Source organism: Mus caroli, chromosome X, assembly GCF_900094665.2.
Source record: "Mus caroli chromosome X, CAROLI_EIJ_v1.1, whole genome shotgun sequence".
NCBI lineage: Eukaryota > Metazoa > Chordata > Mammalia > Rodentia > Muridae > Mus > Mus caroli.
The window spans coordinates 34,579,441-34,601,057 of record NC_034589.1 but is presented as its reverse complement, the minus strand read 5'-3'; the positions used below and the strand labels follow the sequence as shown (position 1 = coordinate 34,601,057).

The 21,617-nt window shown below is 41.3% G+C and overlaps 1 protein-coding gene across 3 annotated transcripts in view; it reads right to left on the bottom strand.

The window, feature by feature from the left end:
- Positions 1–18,206, bottom strand: part of Gria3 (glutamate ionotropic receptor AMPA type subunit 3) — a 264,405-nt gene extending 246,199 nt beyond the window's left edge. Inside the window, exons 1-3 of one of the 3 annotated variants that reach the window (XM_029473262.1) lie at positions 18,153–18,206; positions 17,749–17,875; positions 16,441–16,599 (exon numbers count right to left, since the gene is read on the bottom strand). In XM_029473262.1, coding sequence (XP_029329122.1) covers positions 16,441–16,599; positions 17,749–17,839 — 250 coding nt within the window. In that variant the 5' untranslated portion in view covers positions 17,840–17,875; positions 18,153–18,206. Of the gene's footprint in view, positions 1–16,440; positions 16,600–17,748; positions 18,125–18,152 lie in introns of those variants that run through there. The other 2 variants (XM_021152663.2, XM_021152661.2) reach the window with 2 other exon arrangements.
- Positions 18,207–21,617: the final 3,411 nt, after the last annotated feature.

The window sequence follows — 21,617 nt, the reverse complement described above, 5'->3', positions numbered from 1 at the left end:
TCCAGGGTTGGCGAGATGGCTCAGCGGATAAGAGCACTGACTGCTCTTCCAAAGGTCCTGAGTTCAAATCCCAGCAGCCCCATCGTGGCTCACAACCATCCATAATGAGATCTGATGTCCTCGTCTGGGGTGTCTGAAATTAGCTACAGTGTACTTATGTATAATAATAAATAAATCTTTGGGCCTTAGCGAGCAGGGTTGACCAGAGTGAGCGGGGCCAACCCGTGTGAGCAGAAGTCCTAAAAATTCAATTCCCAACAACCACATGAAGGCTCACAACCATCTGTACAGCTACAGTGTACTCACATTTATAAAATAAATAAATACATCTTTTAAAAAAAAAACAACAAAAAATATAATTATATCATTTTTCTTTCTCTCCAACCCTGCCCTTATGGCCTCTGTACCTTCTCAAATTCATCACCTATTTCTCTTTAGTTATTATTGTTAGATACACACACACACACACACACATTCATAAACCTATAAACACAATGTGCTTAGTCCATATAACGTTATTTGTATGTGTGCTGGATAGTTTCATATTAATCTGACACAAACTAAAGTCATCTGAGAGGAGTAAATGTCAATTAAGAAAATGTCTCTATAAAGCAGGCTGTAGGCATGCCTGGAAGGCATTTTCTTTATTAGTGATTGACAGGGAAAGGCCCAGCCCGTGGTGGGTGGTGCCATCCCTAAGCTGGAAGTACTAGCTTCTATAGAAAGCAGGTTGAACACGCTATATTGAGTAAGTAACTAAGCAACACCTGGCTTCTGCAACAGCTCCTGACTCTTTGTTCCTGCCCTGTTTGAGTTCCTGTCCCAACTTCTTTCAGTGATGAACTTGTGATGTCTAAGTGTAAGCCAAATAAACCCTTTCCTCCCCAACTTGCTTTTTGGTCATGGTGTTTCATCACAGCAATAGAAACCTTAACTAAGACAGTATATATACAATTTCAGGACTGAGCACTTGGTATTGTTTAACCAATAAAATCATTCATTTCTGGGAAAGACTAATTCTTCCTGTCTCATCAGTACTGGGGCCTTGTAAGATTGCTCCTTTCTATGACAGCATTCCTATGGGTGTCACCATTGTTTAGATACTGTTTATGTAGCCATATAGTAGAGGTATCATGGGAATAGCATCTCTCTCCCTTTTCTGACGCAAGGTTTTGTTGTATACCCTAAGCTGACTTTGAACTCATGACCCTTCTGCCTCGGCTGTCTAAGTGCTAGGGTTATAGGCATGTGCTATTCCACTTTTATTCTTTGCTGTGTCCAGTGGAGGAACAGTGATCATTGCAGAAAGGATAAGTCCCTATTTATTATTTGTTCATTATGTTTTCAAACCTGACCTAGAATATTGATATTACAGCAAGTTGGTACATAATTGAAACATCTGTGAAATGAGAATAAAAATCCCCAAATGTACCAAATTTGGCAGCAGTGTTATATGTATACATATCAATGTATAACTATAGAGAGTGTAGTTGTTTATGTATCACAAGTATGTAATAAACAACTATATGATGTAATAAATATAAATAAAAATTGATCATTTTTTAAATTTTTGAAGACTTAGAAAGTCTCCCCAAGATAATAAAAGGTTATAATAAAAGCACAGGATATGGTCCTGAAAATGTGGTAAAAATCCATGTTTATTTTCTTCCATTCTATTTTCCTTGTTCTCTAGGTGTTTTCCCCTCTCTTTTCTTCCGTTTTTTTCTCCAGGACAGGGGTTATACCAGGGCTTTACACTTGCTAGGCAAGCACTATATCTCGATGCTGTATCCTCAGCCTTGATTTCTGCTCAATGTAGCTGATTTTATTCATATATATTTTTGAAGTATTTTTTTAAAACACTGATCATGATTGAAGTTGACATTTTAACTTCTATACTCACTAAAAGATGGATTACATTTGAAAATTGGTTTGGGATACTATAACTTATAAATGTGACATAATTCAAGAGATACCAAAAATAGAAATAAAAGTAATAGATTCAACGGTATTGCTTTAGTATAGCTTTCTGGTGGGAAGGTTGAAAAGATGATGGGGGGGACCACACTGAGAAGTCCAAATTCTCATCTTGCATCATGTTTGATGAATCCCTTCTTTTTGTCCTCACTTGCCCCATCTACAAAATGAGACAGTTGGATTAGAAGTACTTGATGTAGTTCAAAAATTATGTGACACATAAGTGGGCTCTACACCTTTAGCCTTTGTTTTGCTCACTCTTCATGATAAATCAAAGGGTGGTAAAATGTTGACAAGTTAGCTCTGGGGCCACTAAATACACATTATCATTACCCATGGCCCCTGAAACTCTAGCTTTGCTGCATCCCTAATTGACTTGCTGTGACTTCGGTTTTCCTTTCTAGCACCTATTTAAAACTGACAAGGTTGTCATTTTTGCACAGAGTATCACCGTGTAGCAGGGAAAGCTAAGAGCCTTAGAAGCAGGTTAAGAAGACATCTTAGCGAAGTGCCAAGAGTTGGGAGCCAGACTGCCAACCCAGTTCTGCTACCAGTTGTGGGACCTTAGTGCAGTCCCTTAGCCCCTGGATTCCTCAGTTCCCTTTGTTGAGAACCATGTCTTTTTTTTTTTTTTTTTTTTAATCTATAAGAAAAACAGCAGCGGCCTTGTATAATAATGAGAGAGGAGATGAAGCTGGTGGAGCATGAATATCTTGGGATATGAAAGAAAGAAAAGAAAAAAAAACACGCTGCTTTTGGTCATCACCCAGGTTTCAGCCTGTCAGAGACTGGCTGCACATAGAGCAAGGCCAGGTGACAGGAAGACAGGGGGAAAAAGCTGCCTGCATTGTCTGGGGGTCCTAAGCAGCATTCTCCCTAGTAAATTTATGAAATTAGATGGTTAACCTTTGCTCTGGAGAGACAGGAGACTGAAATGAGGAAAAAGTCATGTTAGGAAAATTTCTGTTAACCTTTCCCATATTGCCTTCATTTGCTCTTTCCAGTCTGACTCAGACAAGTACCATCCATGCAAAGGGGGAAAAAAGGCATCCAGTCAAAAGGAAGTGCTCCAAACATCTGTGCTGCCTGAATCACCTGAAAGTAAGGAATCCACATAAACTGTGCCTGATGAGAAAGCTCAAACTACATTTTTTTTTCTCCTTGATTGTGTGAAGATTTCTGGGTTCACTTTTCTACTCTGTCACTTCTAAAACATTAAAAAAACATTTATATCTGAAGAAAGTTTGTTCTTTCCTTTAATCCAGCAAATGCCAATGTTATCACGCCACCCTCTGTGCTGCTTTATCCAAAGCGCCTTGATCCTTTATCCAAAGCAACATGGGCAGTAAGAAAATCATTCTCAGTTCTAAGACAGTAAATAAGAAAGGATTATAGCCTAAGGAATTGCACTTAATTGTGGCATGGTTGAGGCCTAGCAGTATATATAACCTGGCTTTATGATTTATCACAGAAATTCTCCCTCTACATATTTTACCACCAAACCTAGTCTCTTGTACTCAAGGTAGCCTTCTCAGTATTCAAAGATTGTCCCATCCATCTTGTTCTAGGCTATACAATCACAGGGAAGCTGAGTTGCTTTCTAGGGCTTAGAAACCGGAAAAGCATCCCTTGATCAGTTAAAATTTGAGATCTGTATTTTTAAGCACCTCACCATTCTGTATTAATAGTAGCTACCATTACACTTGGCTCTTACTATGTGCCACACATCATGGTAAATGTTTTGCATGAATGATCTTCCTATTTAATATTCACAGCATCTGTGTAGCATATTTATTCTTTTATTCATCTTTATTTCGCAGAGGTGTTAAGTCATTTATCAAGGTCAGGCCACTGCTAATAAGAGAGTCGAGATTCAAATTCTTGTAGTCCATTTTAGAGCTACAATTTGTCTGTTAAGTGTTCCCAAATGGAATAGGAGAAATAGCTTTCTACTAAGGAATTTGTAAACAACAATCTTTTGCCACAGAAAATGTAAGGGAGGAAGACACAAGAACCAGGAATGAATAGCATAAAAACCTGGGCAGTTCCATGGCACTTTTAGCCAGGGGGAAGAGCTTCTTTGTTTTCCTCATTGGTTTTTTATGTCCTTGTGTTCCTATATGTCTATAGGCTGTAGAAGGAAGAATCAAGGACAGTGGGTTGGTTCTGGCAGAAATCAGGAGGCCAAAGGACATCCAGAATACCAATTACAGAAAGTAGACTTGAACTCTTGTATACTGGACCAGTTGCCTAGACTCATAAATTGACCAGAAGTGGGGTTGTATCTGGCTTTCACCATCTTTAGGGAGAAGCATTAAGAGAATTATCAAGGGCTTAGTGATACCAAGTGGTGGAAAGGACTGAGAGAAGATGTATGAGAAATGCTTGTGTGCACAACAGTGCCTACCAGGAATGAAAATGCATGGAACATTTTTTTTTCTCAGTTCCTCAGGCTCAGGAAAAAAAAAGCCCATTCACTAATGCAGTGTCCATAGGAATGAACTAGCTAGCAGACCCGTAAACAATTTATTTTTGCTGCTTTTTCTGATACTACTCAGTGGGCAGACCCATTTCTAGAGAAGTCCTAGTTCCTGGCTGCAGAGCCAGCCCACAGAGTACTTGGCCAATGTGTTTTCTTTTCAATCATTTTCATAGGAGAAATGGATGCATCCTGGGCCTTGGGGAAGTTGGTGGAGTTGCATATAAACTGAGTAACCTCTCTCTCTCTCTCTCTCTCTCTCTCTCTCTCTCTCTCTCTCACACACACACACACACACACACACACTGTGAAGATGAGTCAGTTTGAGATTAATAGTATATTGAATTAGAAAAAAAATATATAGTTTCTTTGGGAGGGGAAACCATAGGTCTTCCTTTGCAATTTTGCCTTAGGTTATGCAGAGATATGCAACTCACAGAGTTTCTTGATGGCGGTATCTGAGTAGTTATTGCTGCCAAGAGTTAAAGGGGATGTGCAAAGTTGGATGCATGGGTGAGAGATGTCTGAGGTTAGGTTGGTGGGCTGGAAATATGAGGGGGTGTTGTGATGGGTTTCTTGGCAGAAAAAAAATAATCTGTGGTTTGAAGAAGAACTTAGAACTGTAAAGGCTCAGTGAACAGCTGTTCAGGAAGGAAATCTGGTTTCTGAAGTGACAAGTGATTTCAGTTTTCAAAGGAAACTAGGTTTCTGTTTTTAGGACAAAAAGCTCAAAATATTTTAAATTAATGATGATATCAATAATGATAACCAGTAGGTACTGGACACTATTGTGCATGTTTTATATGAATTTGTGATTTCATTTCAAACTCTCATCAACCCAATAAGGGTTATCATTATTTCCACTCATAACTGGGGAATATGAGGCATGATGAAATCAAGTAACTTGCTCAGTATTGCATAATAAGTGAAAGAGGTTGGGATTGGGAAGGGTAAGTGATGACTAGGTAGAAACACTATCCATCAGATTTATGATTTGATAGTTTGATCCCAGGACTTATCAGTGTGGGCTAGAACAATAAACACGAATAGAACTTTCTAGATACAGAAAGAATTGGGGGAGATTCCATTTGCATAGTATTTCCTCAGCTAGAAATAAAGTAAGCCAGTAAGACCTAGTGATAGGTTCTCAATGATCAAAGTCTCAGATAGCATCCAGAAAGACCTCTCTATTTTAAAAATGATAGAAACTAGAAGCAGAGATATAGAGGCTGGTCTATAGTGATAGAGGCAGTTGATGTCAAATCTGAGACTTTAACTGGGTACCTGTCTTAACTCCTGGTCTGTTACCCACTCTCATAAATCTCTGTTTTCCTTTTATTGTTTCCCAAAGTCATAGAAACATGGGATCTAAGGTGCTTACTTTTCTGTAACTTGCTTTATTACTTCAAAGTAAATTGTACGGTGATGTATGTAGGGGTTTGGTCTTAATTGACATTCTAGGCATGCCTTTACTGAGAAACATATCATCCTGGAGTAGTTATCTAGCACTCATAAAGTTTTAATCAAGAACAGGTTCTATAGGCACCTCAGACATTTATCTCCAATTAACATAAAAAAACTTGTTCATTAAATAAATTTCTTATTTGCGAACAGGTAGTGTCCAATATTTATGGACTGGCTACACATGTCAATGATTTTTACTTTCAACCTAAGAGATTGAAGCTACTGACTGATCAGGATTCTTGGTTAGCAAAATTCTGCCACTAGATGCTGTCTTCTCTGCCTCAAGGGAACTAGGAAACAGACTACTTACTGTTGGAACACTTAAAATGACAGGGGACGGAATGTGACTGAGTCCGAAAATAGGATACCAAATTGTTTCCTTGCTTACTATTTTAATGAGAATCAAGATTTTATTCGTGTTGTGCTCTTATTTCTGGAAATGGGGTGTTATTATGAGAAGACATGCTGCTCTCACTCTTACTATGGCAAGCTATTGATAAGCTACAAGTAGTGCCTCACGATGGATGACATGTAACCCAGGTGACTATGTCTGTTTGCAACATCAAGCAAATAAGAATACAAATTTCTTTTGGACATTGGCTTAAGGATCTAAGCCTGTCTCTTAAAATATAGGAGATTTTACCCTAGGTGAATCTTCAGAGATCCTTAACTTATATAGTGTCTCCAATTTGTGGGGAGTATATATGAGAACCTAAGCAATTTCTCCAAAGCAAGCCCCCTCAGAAGACCTCTTCTGATCTGCCAAATTTATATTAATGACCCCATGCTAGCATTCTATCCTTGCTATACACCTCACTGTTGTCTGATGGAAAGTTAGAGTTGAGGTGACATTTACATAAAAAAAAACAACTGTATAAAGTGTTGTGTATGTAAGATTACATATGTGCATAAGAGATAGAGAGTTCTATTAGGTTGGTACATCTTAATGTTTTGTTAAGAAAAGAAGACAAATGGATTTTGTCTTTCCTCCCTTCCCCCAGTAAAGCTTTGCTCTTTTCTCTCTTTTTTCTCACTAGTTATAATGACCAGTTAACAGTTTTCCCCAAACCAATAATTAGCTGCTAAATAGAGTATACCATATATTGTGGTATAGATGTCAGAGACATGCACCTTCCATATTCAGCCATCTTAGGGACTACTGAAGGTATCCTGTTTCTTCCATGGTGGGTTAAAAATAGGATTTGTATATGTTGAGGGCTTTGGAACATAGAGATTGTCAAATACTTCACTCTTCCTTATTAAACATACCTGCCTCATGCACCACATATGTGATGTGTCTAGCTCTTATAATCATTTAAGATTTCAACTCCGTTTGAAATTGAGTAAGACTCTAGAGGCAGGAAATTCTCTTGGCACTACCACAGAGCCAGCTGTGTAACCTTGAGCTAGCTGCTTATGAATTTTGAACCACTTATGATTTCTATTTTGTATAAAATTGGGGTGAAAGTGCCTCACTTCTGGAAATGTAATGATTCCTTGGGAAATAACATATAAAATTCCTTGGACAATGTTTTCCATGTGGTACAATGGAGTGGTAGTTATTATATCAGCTCTTGTTTTAAATTTGTTTATAACAATCATGGGGAGGAAGGCCATACTGAATGCTGAAGTAAATGATTGCAATGCATCCATTTTAATAAATGGACTGACATTTGCCATGGCATCTAGTTCATAGCATATTTAAAGAACCATCATTGGCTAACAAGCCAAGATAGGAAGATACACAGCAAAAATGAAAACCATGCCCCTGTTTCAATTTGCCATCTCAGAGTTGTTGCTTTATTTGTCCCAGAGACCATGATGCTTAGTTTTCTCAAGTCCTAGCCTAAAGTTTCAGATTGGCAGTCAAATTTGTTACTGCTTACATGGATCAATTGTAGTTCAATTACCCAAAAAGGCAACATGTATGAAAATGCATAGAGGCACTATACTTGCTGCTTAGTGGGTATTCAATAGATTGCAGTCTGAATCTGCATATCTCACATTATAGTATCAGGATTTATTAACTACATGAATCTCAAATTAGATTTATGTTATTATTATCACCCACAAAACTTGATAGATAGGCCTAAAGCATGTATTTTCTGATTCATACATTTGGGGTATAAACTAGGAATTCATATTTAAAGCAGAATCTTTGGTGATTCTGATGTAAATGGTCCAATCCAAGACTTAAACTAATCAACGAGTATCTTTGGAGATTGCAGTGAAATTAAAGGATATTTGAGGCTCTATAACAGGTTCTGTCAGACTGCAAATGTCCGAGTTCTGTCTTAAATTTACAATTCACCCATGCAGAGAACACCATATTAATGCCTTTATCCATATACTTACCTTTCTGTGGGTTGAGTGCTGATCTCTACCTGTTTTATTGGTAACCAATCAGCCAACCATGGATAACTGAAGAGGGAAGGAGGTTTATCATAACAGTTTTTAAAGCTTAAAAAAAATTGCTCACTGTCTTTGCTTACAAACTGATTTTACTTCTGCAAGTTTCCCACATTAACTACAGAAAATTCCAACTTCACGATTATCCATGGTAACAAACAGTCATGCAGAAAGCAGGCAGCAGGCTCACTGCATCAGAAGAGAGCAACTTCATGGGTCAAATGCCATTGAAATAGTCAAACATAGATAAGAGCATAGTGAATAAAGGCGCAAAGTTTACAACTGAGGACCAATGTGAAGAAAGAGATAGTGTGTATTTTCTTGACCAATTTTCCATCAACAACCTTCTTAATGTCCACCATCCATTTTTTTTTTTTTTGCTCAACTTTCTTTGGCAGTTAGCTGTCTTATTCTACGTTACTTACCTGTTCTGGATATCTCCTTCTAGGGACTCTGAAAGGTAATAGGTGTTAGTCTGAATAAATAATTCTGTTTAAATGTGAGTAAAAAGTATTTAGCTCATTCACTTCCAGACTGCATACTCAGATTTTAGCATACCCTTCTAATGCAATAATGCACCTAAGTAAATTTGTTAAATCAAAGACTAAAAATGCAGACCATTAGAGTGACAGTATTTGGGGGTGGGGTGGGATTGCATCAGATTCAATGTTCAAATGTCATTGGCTATTCTTTTAATGTCTTCCTTGGATCAGTCCTTAGCTAAGATATGTTCAGAAGCAACATTACACTTCTTCCTTCACTCTGAGTACCTGGAAATTGAGTTTATTTTTCAGTCTCTTCTTGAAAAAAGATAGAATTGTGTTGTGCTTCTTGTTTCCAACCCTGTTTAAGAGAAGCTGGGCAGCTGAAAAGCAGTTGTTACATGCCTCCTTCTGGCATGTCTTGACCCAGAGAAGCAAAGTGGAAATAGAGTTGGAACTACAAAGCAACCTTAGATCTCTTGCATATATATATAGTTTCTAAACAGGGCACTTTGGGATGTGGCAAGGAGCCAAGACACTGTCATTCTGACTCATGGGCTACATTTTCTCTCAGCCTGCCCTGTAGCTCACCATTCCACACTCCTACAAGAACCAACTCTAAGCAAATGTTTTCAGTGGGCATCTAATAATGACACCTACCTGGATGAAATGGACATGAGATTGTTGGGAATATGACTGAGACGTATGTGACTCAGAATAAAGCAAATGTATCTTGTGCAGAACTTTGTTTCATTAGACAAATCTTGATGATAAAAGTGTGACCCAAAGAACCTTTACTTTGGTAAATACAGTCTCTTAACTTTGGCCTTTTTGTTGTTGTTGTTCAAAATGTGATTTAAGGATCAGGAACTTGCTAGAAATGAAAAGTCTTGGGCTCATAGCAAACTTTGAAATCCTATCATGCCTTTCAGGCATATGGTGCATGCATGAAAGGTTGATAAATGCTAGTTTGTATTGAATTGTGCAGCATATGGTAAGAGACCATCGCCAGCACTGTTTCCCGTCTTATCTATGGTCCTTTGACTTTTGCAAACAAGCTAAAACAGTGTTGCATTGAGGATCAATGCTTAAAAAACAAGTGACAATTGGGAAACAGGGAGGAGGGCCACCATTCATTGTCCTCACTTAGGTGCAGTGTGAGTCCAGAAGAGAGTAGGATGGATCCTTCCATAGGCAGAGGAACCACAATATATGACCGACCCAAGGTAAGAGAAAGCTAGAGGGAATGAGAGGGAGCTACTTCTTGGCTAGGTACTGAGTGCATCCAGTTTTACCACCACTGGCATGCGATTCCACATGCCATTGCAAAGGATAGAAACTTTCTGCATGAGACTCAGCTTCCCTACCACCCTCCTCTCCTCTCCTCTCCTGAATGACTTTCATTTGGTACAGTGTATCTCCTGCCACTGCCCACATATAGTTACAGTTCTTACAACAGCTACTTCAATAAAATGAAACCCTATGTATTTGGGCCGATTCCCAAAATTGTCCCAAAGACTTTCAAGTTTTTCACTTGAAACTGAGCCTATGGTTTAGCTGTACTCATACCCATCCTACTATGAATAGCTACCTTTTCCCTGAAAAAGGACTTTCATATCCAAAGCCTGCTGACTTTGATTTGGGTAAAAAGCCAATATGAATATTATATCCTAAGAGCCCCCCCCCATTTGAGTATCTTCCTTTGAAATTGAGACATGATGCCTCTTATACTCCCAGGTGTTAAAGTTAATAATCTCCTGTTATGCATTTCAATCCTCTCTTCTACCACTTTAGGTTATATTGTTGTGTTCAGGAAAAAGCTGGTATCCCCAAAGTAGTGTATAGTCCTTAAGGAGCATTAACTAAGAGCAAGGACAATCTAATAAGAACAAAGAAAGACCAAGACTCTCAGTGTAGGAAATAGTCCCTATGTAAAGTTAGTGTGGCTAGGCCAATGAGTAGGCAATTGGAGACCAGGCAACAGGCATGAGCTGGACAGCCAGAGTAAGAAAGGAAATAATAATGACAAAAAGAGTAGAAATATGAAAAAGACAAATTTTGCCCACATTTTCAGTTTGCTAAGCATTAACTCCTTGGGGAGACAGTGTCCCTAACTTTGTGTTGATTCTAGACTTTAGGCTGAGCCTATTTAAAACTCTGTGTCTGGGGCTTGGATGGCCCCTGAGCAGCTTGCAGGGGGAGGGAGCTGCTTTTGTGCATGGTCACCTCCTTTCCTTTTCGAAGCATAACTATTGCCTCCATTGGTTGCTTTAATGGTGAGGTCTCCTGGACATCCCTTCTAATTAGGCCTAAACTACCAACATGCAAAGGAATCGAGTCAAAATTTGGTTTAATATGATTTTCTTGATCTTTATAGGAGATACAAAGCTTCACAAAAGTTCTTTTAAAATGTATCAGTGGCCCCCCATCTAAGAAATCCAAAGGCAAATCATTTGGATAAGGATTTTTATTCTCTTGTTCCAAAGTAATGAATTCTAGCTTCTAAATTTCTGGTCATCTCTTAAAAATATTTGTTGTCTTTTAATCTTTAAATCAATTGTATAAAAATGACAAATCTCCTATGCAGAAAGGAAGACAAACAACAACACCTCAACACCTTCATTTATTTTCTCAAGCTGTCAAAACAGAAGCAGCCAATCATCTCTGAATCCCCATAACCGTGGAAGTTACAGATATCTCAGGGACCAAAACCATTAAAGCAGCTCCCACTACTCATTCAATTTGAGGGACCATGGAGGGAAACATACAATTAAGAAAACAATCTCTATTGAGGTAGAAGATGGGGCATATGGAACACTAGTTTTATTTAGAAGAAAAACAAGTTTAAATTGTAGAGAGAGAGAAGAAAAAAAAAACGGCTCCACTTTTCAGTAAACACAGATAGAATAACGGAGTAATTCTCTTTCCTCTTTTATTTTTCTGCAAACCCTCCTTTCTCCATTGCCTTCACTTATAAGATCAATAGGAAGCTGTCTTGTATGAGTGGTAATACACTTTGCAGGAAGCTCACCTTTACAGCCTGCTGATTGCCATCTATTTTTATGGCCAAAATGAACAGCCTCACCATCCTCCCTCCTCCATTACAAAGCATAGATTAAGAAAAAAAAATGATGATAAACCTTGTGAGAAGGTGACTTAAATCTTTGACTGGCACCACTGAGGCGTCCCCTTCGTGCTTCAGTAGGCTAAGCCAGCCCGCCAAAAGGACCAAAAAACTAAGCCAGTGAGCTTCCTGAGGACTAGTCAGGAGACAGGGTAGAGGAGGCAGGGCAGCAAAAGTGCACATATCCTTCAGTCATGGGGGAGGTGGAGTCAGAGCGGATAATGGTTAGGACTTGACAACCTATAGCAGGACAAGAGCCTTAATCTCAGGGTATTCATCTTCTTTTCTAAGCTTATATGAGGAAAGCAAACAGTCACACAAAGCCAAAACAAAGCCCATGGTATTGCAGAGCTTGTGATCAAGAGAGACATTTCTTTTCCAAATGGACCTAAATGGTTAAGTGGCTCCTTCCTGGCAATTAGAGTAATTAGATAATTAGATTGTGACTCTGTGGGTAGGAGATAGAAGCCTGTCTCAGCTAAGTACACTTGGTAGCAAAATAGGCTCAGTTATAAAAGGGGGGAAGTTCTCAGTTTGCAGGTAGATTTCAAGTCACTTGTAAACATTAGTAGAAGAAAACCTTGCTGTTGATATGTTAGGTTTAGCTGACAAAAGGAATTTTGCCCAGGGCTCCATCAGAGTTGGTACTCCTGTAAGTAGTCCCCCATCCACTGTCAGTCTCAGTATCCACACTGAGCTTCTTCCATCAACAGATTTTTATTTAAGTCAATGCATTTAGAGGACAATTCTGCAGTGAATAACCTTTTAGGTTGCATTTGCCTTTCCCCTGCTTCAGTACGTAATCCACGAGCACATTTGTTGGCTGTAAAGGTGTACAACAGCAATTTTTGCAATGACAGTGCGGAGAGGGAATATGAGATCTGTGTGCTAATGAGCTGACACTGCAGAGGCTGGGGCGGTGTAGTGTGGAGTGCACTACAAGTGCACAGCGGCATGACACAGGAGGGGACTTCAAGGGAATCAACGGGGCTTCCGGAGGAAACGGGACAGCAAAGTCAAACCACAGTACTGAGCAATCTCCTGATATTTCCCTACCCTTGTAAGCCTGAGAATTATCACGTTGGTTTGGTTCTTTTTTTCTCCTCCCCTAAATGCTAGATCTGTAACTTACAAAATGGGTGTGCATTGTTTCTCTTATGCACTAATCATGTGTGTGCCTTTCTATGTTTACGGAGGCATGAATGCTGAAACCGTTTTAGTTACACCGTCATTCTCTCTGCCTTGACCTGGGCTAAACTTAAAAGTAAGGCAGTGGACTCTATTAATTCCTATGAAATGGGAACATGTGCTCTAAATCAGGTGAGTCTTTCTGAGAAACTTCCATTCTCTTCTGAGTTAAGATCCCAACTGAACCACCTTTCAAAGCCAGGGAGGCTTTTATTGGCCTCTTAAGGCACAGAATGAAGTTCGAGTCTGTCTTAAGCAAACCTCTTGAGGCTTGTGCAGAAAAAAAAAAAAAGAAGAAGAAAAGAAAAGAAAAAGCTTGCTTGCTAGTAGAGTCTTTAAATAACTGGTGCCTAGGATTCATTGTGAGAACGACTTCTGAATACTTTGCATGGAGAAAGGTGACAGTGCTGAGGTGAAGCAGAGGGCAGGGGCGGGGACTGAAGGCATTACTCCTCACATTTCCGTTTTCCTGCATACCTATGCCCTAGAAAGTATGTGTTTTCCCCAGGGTCAGAGATCCAGAGAGAAAATCAGCTTCAGCCCCAAAGAAAGCTGAAACTGGGAACTCTGCATGACAAGGAAGGTTATTTCATTGTTGCTAGTCCAGTTCCACACTGAACTAGATAGGAGGGCTATATAACCAGATTTGGACTCATCTGAGGTTTTCACCGGAGTTCCCCAGATAGGAAGGCTAGAGGGCATTGGTATTATTTGTTTCCTCTGTGGCATTGGTAATAATCACTTGGTGGACTGGCATCTGTAGTCATTTGCTTGGTTCAAGTACTGTTAGAATTGTTTGCTTGTATCTGACAGGTTTGACTCATACTTCCACAAGAACAATAAAGGCCATGGGGGCGGGGAGGATGGAACAGACATCGCCAACATTTCTCTGCCCACTTGAATTATTGTTTTCAGAGGCTACAGTTGGACTAAGTATCTTTCTCACACTAAGCCATCAAGCAGCAGCTGCCAGGAGACAGCTTTGAGATCTGCTACCATTCAGACAATTGTGACTTTCAGACATGACTGTTCCGGGGACCAGAGAAGATGGCAGCTTCTCTCTGCTGTCTTCTGAGCTAACTGTCAAGTCTGAGTGTGCAACAGGCAGCTAGGTATACATCATTGATTTCTAGATTGTTCTCCCACGTGTGCCCTGGAAGTGTGTATGCCTGTGTGTATTTGACATAACTAAGGAGGAGCTTTCCTTTTGGTCTTGTTTTTCTTGCTGCTTAGTGAATCTAACCCCTTCTTTTACATTGTTAAGTATGCAACTATAACCCAGCTTTGTAAGTAAGAGTGCTATGGGTTTGATTCTGATCAGTTGGTTTCCTAGTCCCCTCACTGGCCACTTACTGTCCAATATGGATGGTTTATTACCTGTTCCTAAACCTGAGATTTTTCTCGTGACAGAGATCATTTCCTGACTGTTGTTCAGGTTCTGATAGCTGGAGGCAGGCTGCTGAATGTCACAGCAGTTTGATCAGAAGAACAAAACCCAAAGCTTTGGAAATCAATCATTCCCGAGAAACCAAATGACTATCTTAGCCCAGAGTTCATCAGTGGAAAGACAGGGAAGGGAGATGAAATATGTATTATCCCTTGTTAATGATAATGCACCCCGTTGGTTTCATGTATTTGGTTTTAAATCTGTTCTAATTGATATTTAGGAAACTGGCTTTCAGATTCAGCCTCTTGAGGAGATCACAGCGCAGCAGGATTAAGAATCAGATGTGCCTTGTAAATGCTGGAGAGAGGTCGGGGATTACAAAAGTAAGACAGGAAGTATAGCCAGACATTTTGTAACTTTCACACTTAACTAAAATTAATACATTTCTTTTTTTGTCAGTGTTGGAAAACTAAAGAATGTCAAATACAGAGTGTCTCAGAACATGTTCTTAAAAGAATCTGCACCTTCAGCTAAATTTTTCTGCAGGCTGATAACTGTTACATTTTTTTGGAAAGTACTTCTTCCACTCTCCTTTCCCTTCAACCCAAGTCTTTAAATCCAATGAAATGTGCTCTTTAAGGTCCTGTTTAAGGACTGTTAGGGATTGCACATTTTTGGAGATGGAAGGATTTGAAGAAAGTCATAGACAAAGTTAAATTCCAACAGACATAAATACCATTTCCCAAAATGTGGTGAAACTTCAGATTTCAAAGCACACCATTCCAGAGAAACAAGACATACTTTGTGTTAAGTGGCTTCATTTGGGAGAAACTTTTAGTGAAACAAAGTAAGCTCCGATGAAGAATTCAGTGTTTCTCACAAAAATTTCTCTCAAGTTAAACAAAACAAAACAAAAACCTGTGTCCAACAAGCTATTAACCATTTGAGTTCCTGTGGTTTTACTGTTAAAATTTCCCTTTTGAAAAGAGATAATGGTATAAAGGTGGATTCCAGAAATGGCTTTGGGGCTGATGAAATTCCCCTTTTTAAGTATTCAGTTTTCCTGCTTCAAGCTTCTTCCCACAACCAACCTCTTGCTCTAAATTAAGAACTGTGTTGTCCTTAACAATCATGTGTGTGTGTGTGTGTGTGTGCGTGCATGCGTGCGCGCTCGTGTGTGTGTGTGTGTGTGTGTGTGTGTGTGTGTGTGTGTGCGCACACGCGTGCGTAGGCACGATAGCACAGACAGGATTGGCTTTCCAAAAAGTCACCTGGGCACGGTCTTCCGTCTTGCTTTTAGGCTGACATGCATTTTTCACTTGCAATCAGTTTGTAGTCTTATCAGTTCCTATCAGAGCACTCTGGGTAGCACAGAAAGAGGCCAGGGAATCCAGCCTGATCTATGCTTCAAGGTCACTTGTTTGCAGGGTTCTCATATTTTGTTCCTATGTGTCAGGCCATCATTAAACTCAGCCCATTCCGACCAGCAGACACAGCTTCACCACTCAAGTATTGCATGCCCCGCATTCTCTCAATCAAGGAGCTGCTGTTGCTTCTTTTTTAAAAATTCCATCTGAAATTTCCCTGAACAACCATGCTATTTTCTTTCTTTCTTTCTTTTCCCCCAAGGAAAAAAGGGTGCGGGGGAGAGAACACCACCAGTTTAGCAGGGAGGAAAGTAGAAGTTTTGCATCAAACATAATTCACCTCAGAGTTTTGCCCACTGCTTTCAGCCCCGCAGCAGAATCCTTCAAGGTTGTTTTATGCAACACGAACCCAGGATTGACAACTGCCTCAGTCTGCTTATTGAGGCAATCACTATCCCCCCCCCACCCCCCAGCACACACGTTTGCAAAGTCCCATGCATCACAAACAAAATGCAAATGGGGTCCCCTAAGGTCCCAAAGGGAGCCAAGGCAGATCTACTTACAAGCATTAGTCACAGAAAAACTATTGGAGGAATCCAAGTGGTCTACGTGGTAGTTCAAATGGAAGGGCTTCTCAGTGGTGTTCTGGTTGGTGTTGTATAACTGCACAGCAAAGCGGAAAGCGCTGTGCTCCTGTACCGTGTTTCTCATGAAAAGTCCACCTAGAAGCAAAAGCAATGGAGATTCGGCTTGTGTCCCCCCTACTTCAGCAGGAGTTAGAAAGTAACAAACAGGAGCTACCGGGCTACCTCAGTGTTTCTGGGAAGCTCAATTGAGGAATGATTTTTTTCAACCTGTGTGTCTTTCAAGACTTGGAAACTCTGCTTTCCACTGTGAAAAACCTGGGTTTTGTACACGGAGGAAACTAAAAAGACGGGAGAAAGAGGAGGCTGCTGTAGGGGAAGGATGAAGGAGCTAAAAGTGGGACTTGGTTCTTTCTTAAGCTTGAGTCTGGCCCCGAACCCTGACTCCAACCCCACCCCCACCCTTATCCGCACAGCTGGTTCATTTTCCCCGCTGGGGTACAGTGATAGGGTGGGAAGAAAAACAATTTCGTTCCCCTTGCTGTCCCAATCATCCCCAATGACAATACAGGGGGTCAGTTCAGTAAAAGCAACAATTCTAACTTCTCTACTTGCAAATACAGGCAGAGGCGGGGAGAACTCCCTTCCGGCTACTGGAGCTGGTCTCCAGACAGACACAGCCGCAATTCATGAATCCTTGGTCTGCGTGACTTCCCTGCTTGCCCGACTCCTTGTATCACCCCCACTTCCCACCCCATCCTCCATCCACACAGCTACTTCCTTGGTCTGGGGGATTCAAAGTGGGTTCCTTTTCCTCTAACACTATCCTGTCTCACTGAAGCCTGAGACGCGGGACGGGGCGACCTGGGCCCAGGTTATGCGTCCTGGCGCGGCCAGACAGGCAGTATCACCCTGGGACAACTTCCAGTGGCTGCAAGCATGCCCTGGCAAAGTCCAGAATAGCGAGCTGAAAAGCCGCGACTCTTAGCCTCTTGCAGCATCCCAACCTCCAGCTTGACTCCCTTGCTCCTCGGTCAGCTCAGAAAACCTGGCCGTCCACCCGCATTAGCCCCGGGAGACCCCTTCTCTCATCTTGGATGCTCCCCATACTCGTCAGTTCTTTGCAGCTCAGGTCTCCAAGATCTCAGCTCAGTCCCCCATCCCTAGACACCGTCCCCAAACCATGCAGGACAGAGACTCATGTTGCGATACCCCCAGCCCCACTAGGGTAGTGGGTTTCAGATGCAGAAGAGCCTGGCCCCCTCTGGCTGGCTCTGGGGAGCTTACCTATGCTGATGGTGTTGGGGAATCCTCCGTGAGAATGACCCAAAAGCCCCAGGACTAAAAAGAAGACCGCTCGGAGCACGCTTTGCCCCATTTTCTTCTGCCTGGCTGTGCTACGCCTAAAACGAAGCTGACAAGAGCATGGGCGCAACTCGGGAGTCGTCAAAATAATAATAGAAAAAGAAAAAGAATTCGCCGGCTCTTACACCCCCTCCCCTCAACTTGCTCTCGCTCGCTCACTCTTCCTTTCCACCCCACACTAATCCTCCTCCGCCGCCGCCTCCTCCTCTTCTCTCTCTCTCTCTCTTCTCTCTTCCTCTCTCTCTCCCTCTCCTCTCTTCCTCTCTCCTCTCTTCCTCTCCCCCCTCCCAGGATCTCTCTCACACCCCCTCCACGCCCCCCCCCACCTCACTTCTGTCTTCACACCAATCTGGAAGGCGGGTTCATTGGCTGCAAGCTGGGTTCCCCAAAGCGATTTCTGAGAGAGAGAGAGAGAGAGAGAGAGAGAGAGAGAGAGAGAGAGAGAGAGAGAGAACAGACAGAGAGGCAGGCAGAGACAGAGACGGGCACAGAGATAGAGACACGGGGAGACAGATAGAAACAAACAGAGAGAATTAAAACAGGAGCAAAACCAAAATCATAAAAAACAAAACAAAACAAAACAGGGAAGAGATACAGAAATAAGAAATAAATTATAAAGAAAACCAAAGGGCTCCCCCGCCCTCGAAGATGGTGGATCTAAAGAGTGGGGAAGAAGAAAAGAGCTAAAAGCCTCAAAGGCTCAGCTCCGGTGAATTGGGTTCTTCCAATTGGGCCGGTAGGGGGATATTGATCAAAGTTGATCTGACGTGGAATTAAAGCCGCACACCGCTTAGCTCCACTGCAAACTGCAGCTCTGGACTGCAAAGCCTAGGCGCCGGCTTATGTCAACACCAGAGATGGGATCAACAGAAATACACCAATCCTCACGTGGAACAGACTTTCAAGCTGCAACCAGTTTCCTGTTTTTAAAAGTCTGCAGTGTCTCTACATCTGTATGTGCGCCTTAAAGATGAGGGGTCTTGAGGGGTGGTTAGTGGTTACTCTTGAGTCTTTGTGAAGAGACTCAGAAAAGCAGTTCCCATCACAATGCGCCCTAAGATGCTGCGCATGCCTGGTCTCTGCCGCTCAGCTCAGCTATTACAGCAGAGAGAGATCCGAGGGCAAGTGAACAACCCCCACCCGCATTTCCCCATCCCCGCAGCACTGGGAGGTGTGTCCCTCCCCCTACCCAAGTGCTGAGGCAGGTTTGCCAGCTGCGGGGGCTGTGACTGCTGACTGCTTTAGAGGGTATAGGAAAATAGTATGTGTATGGAGGTGGGAGATAAAAGGTTAATGAAAAGGACGCTCAGTCCTGCAGACCAAGGAGAGAAGTGTGGGAGTGAGCTGGGATGGGGGTGGGGATTGAAAGTTAAGGTTGGAGGAAACTGCCCCTAGCTGCTTTGCTCCCTTAATGTTGACTTTAGGTTGATCAACTATTCCCTCCCCCACACTGAGTGCAAGACTTCAGAGATTACCATTCTCACCCAACTCTCCTGCCTCTCTCCTAGCTAAGAGGAGAAAAGAATCTAGGAACTCCTACAGTTAACCCTAGGTCTTAGGGAGGAGTAGCCTCCTTCACAGCATTTTGTGTATGATCCTTTTGTCCCTACAAACCTTTCCAGAATCCTATTCCCCTCTTGGGACAAAAAGGTATCTCCTGTCACATCTTTCTTTCCCACCTTATCTCTGTAAGACACATTTTTTTTTTATCCTCTCTACATCTTCTGTTTTTCTTTTTATCTTCTTCTAGTCTGAGGGGATAAAATGAGCCTTTATGTCAGAGCAAAGCAAACTAATACACGTGGGGCCAGGAATGAGGGACCAGGGCCCTGCACTCCTTACTCCAGAGCTTTGACTTTAGCAATGCCTAGACTGGAGCTGAGAATAAATGGCCTCCAAACTCTGTGGCAACCAGGAAAGTAGTCCTCAGTTCTTCCCACATTGCTGACAATTCTGACCACGTCTGATCTCTAATTCCATCATTCATGCAAATCCTGTCTCATCTTGGACAGTCCATTGTTGGAAGGAAGGATAAACTTGAGATATAGAGGAGACTCCTTCTTCCAGTAGAAGGAAGATTAGAGCAATAAGATTAGAAGAGACAAGGCTGACTATCCCCTGACAAATGTGGAGAGTGGCTCAGTATTACTGGGGATCATAGACCCAGGACATGGGTCCAGGTTCAAATCTAACTTTGATCACACATAGGTAGTATTCAACCTTGGCCAACTTTAGGAGTCTACATCCTAGTATTTTTGTCTTCAAAATGGGAACATTACTTTTTCTTTCTTTGTAAGGCTATTGTAAGAATTATGTAAAATAATGGGTGTAAAAGCATCTAATTCATTAACTGACTCACAGAAGAATCAATACATGTTACATTTCCAAATTCACTTCTCTTTTTCTCAACTTGCAAATTGTTCTCAAAAGCCCCACCGTTGTCACCTGCCCTTCTCTCACCATCCTTCCTCACAACCTCAGGCTCTTCTCCAACATCTTCACCAGGCTCTTCTCCAACATCTTCCCTGTAGATAAAAGGGAATCTAGTAGGCAATTCTTTATTAAAGTTTTAATGGCAGGCAGTGACAATTTAATACTGAAGTGCCACACTTTAGAAAACCTCTTCCTTGAATTACTCCATGTCCATTATCTATCTATCTATCTATCTATCTATCTATCTATCTATCTATCTATCTATCTATCTATCTATCAGGTTTTCAGATAACATAGTTGGTGTTTTAATAGGAATTTTTAATGCTATGACCCAAAGGAATAACACCACAGAGTAGGTTTCAGTTTTGATTTCAGGTGGATGAATAATAGATTTCATGTTGGGGAATGGTTAGTGGTTTTCAGCATACCTCACTTCTCTTCTGAAATGAGTGAGGTCCCTATCTATGCTTGGCCAGCCATGAGAAAGGGTGCAAGAAGAGATTTGTGGCTGCCTCTACTGTCATTTGACTTGAAGAGTACTGTGAATAGGTCAGGAACAAAAGATGTGAGGACAGAGGAGCCTCCAGGGCCTGTGCATTGGCAAATCTATCTTCAATGCGGCCCATCTCTTGTCTTTTCACATTTCCCATTACCAGTTCCCCTTTTCTTTCCCTTTTCAATGTTTAGCTTTTAGTGGCAGCTATTGGTCTAGTCTCATTTGAGTCAAGAGGGTCAGGCATAATGGTAGATGCATATTGTTACTGGTTGAAAAGCTCGTAGTACACATGTGATATATTTAGATATCAAGCTCCTGTTCAAGGGAGCCATGAGCCACTTTGGAACTTTGTGTCTCATTTTGCAGTGTAAGGCTGAAGATTATATTAATAGCTTCCTAGCCACAAGAAAAGACTCACATCTAATTGTCTTTCTGTAGTAAACAAGTTTTGCCACTAGATTCAGGATTGCATGCTTGTTTTATGATTTGCAACCTAATTTTAAGCTGGCTGTGATTCAGATTAAGCAGCAAAACCAAAACAGATCAAAACAACAGAACCCCCTCCCCAAAGCAGAGTTGATTACAGTTCTTATCAAAATGTGAAGAATACTTCTTTTCATTTTATTTATACTTCACTAAGGCTTGGGTTAAGTACATTTGGATAAGCAGAACGAGATGCTGGCTGATAGTGATTGGGGTGGGGGAGCTATACATTAAGTTTCACGCTTGCTAACTTGATCTCTAACAAATAAGGAAAATAGGAACTGGAACCATCCTGATCCATTGGAGAGTTACTTCTATACATTTTAAAGATAATAAAATTGAGATTTTTTTCCCTCTGCTCAATGGGAGGATAATTTTC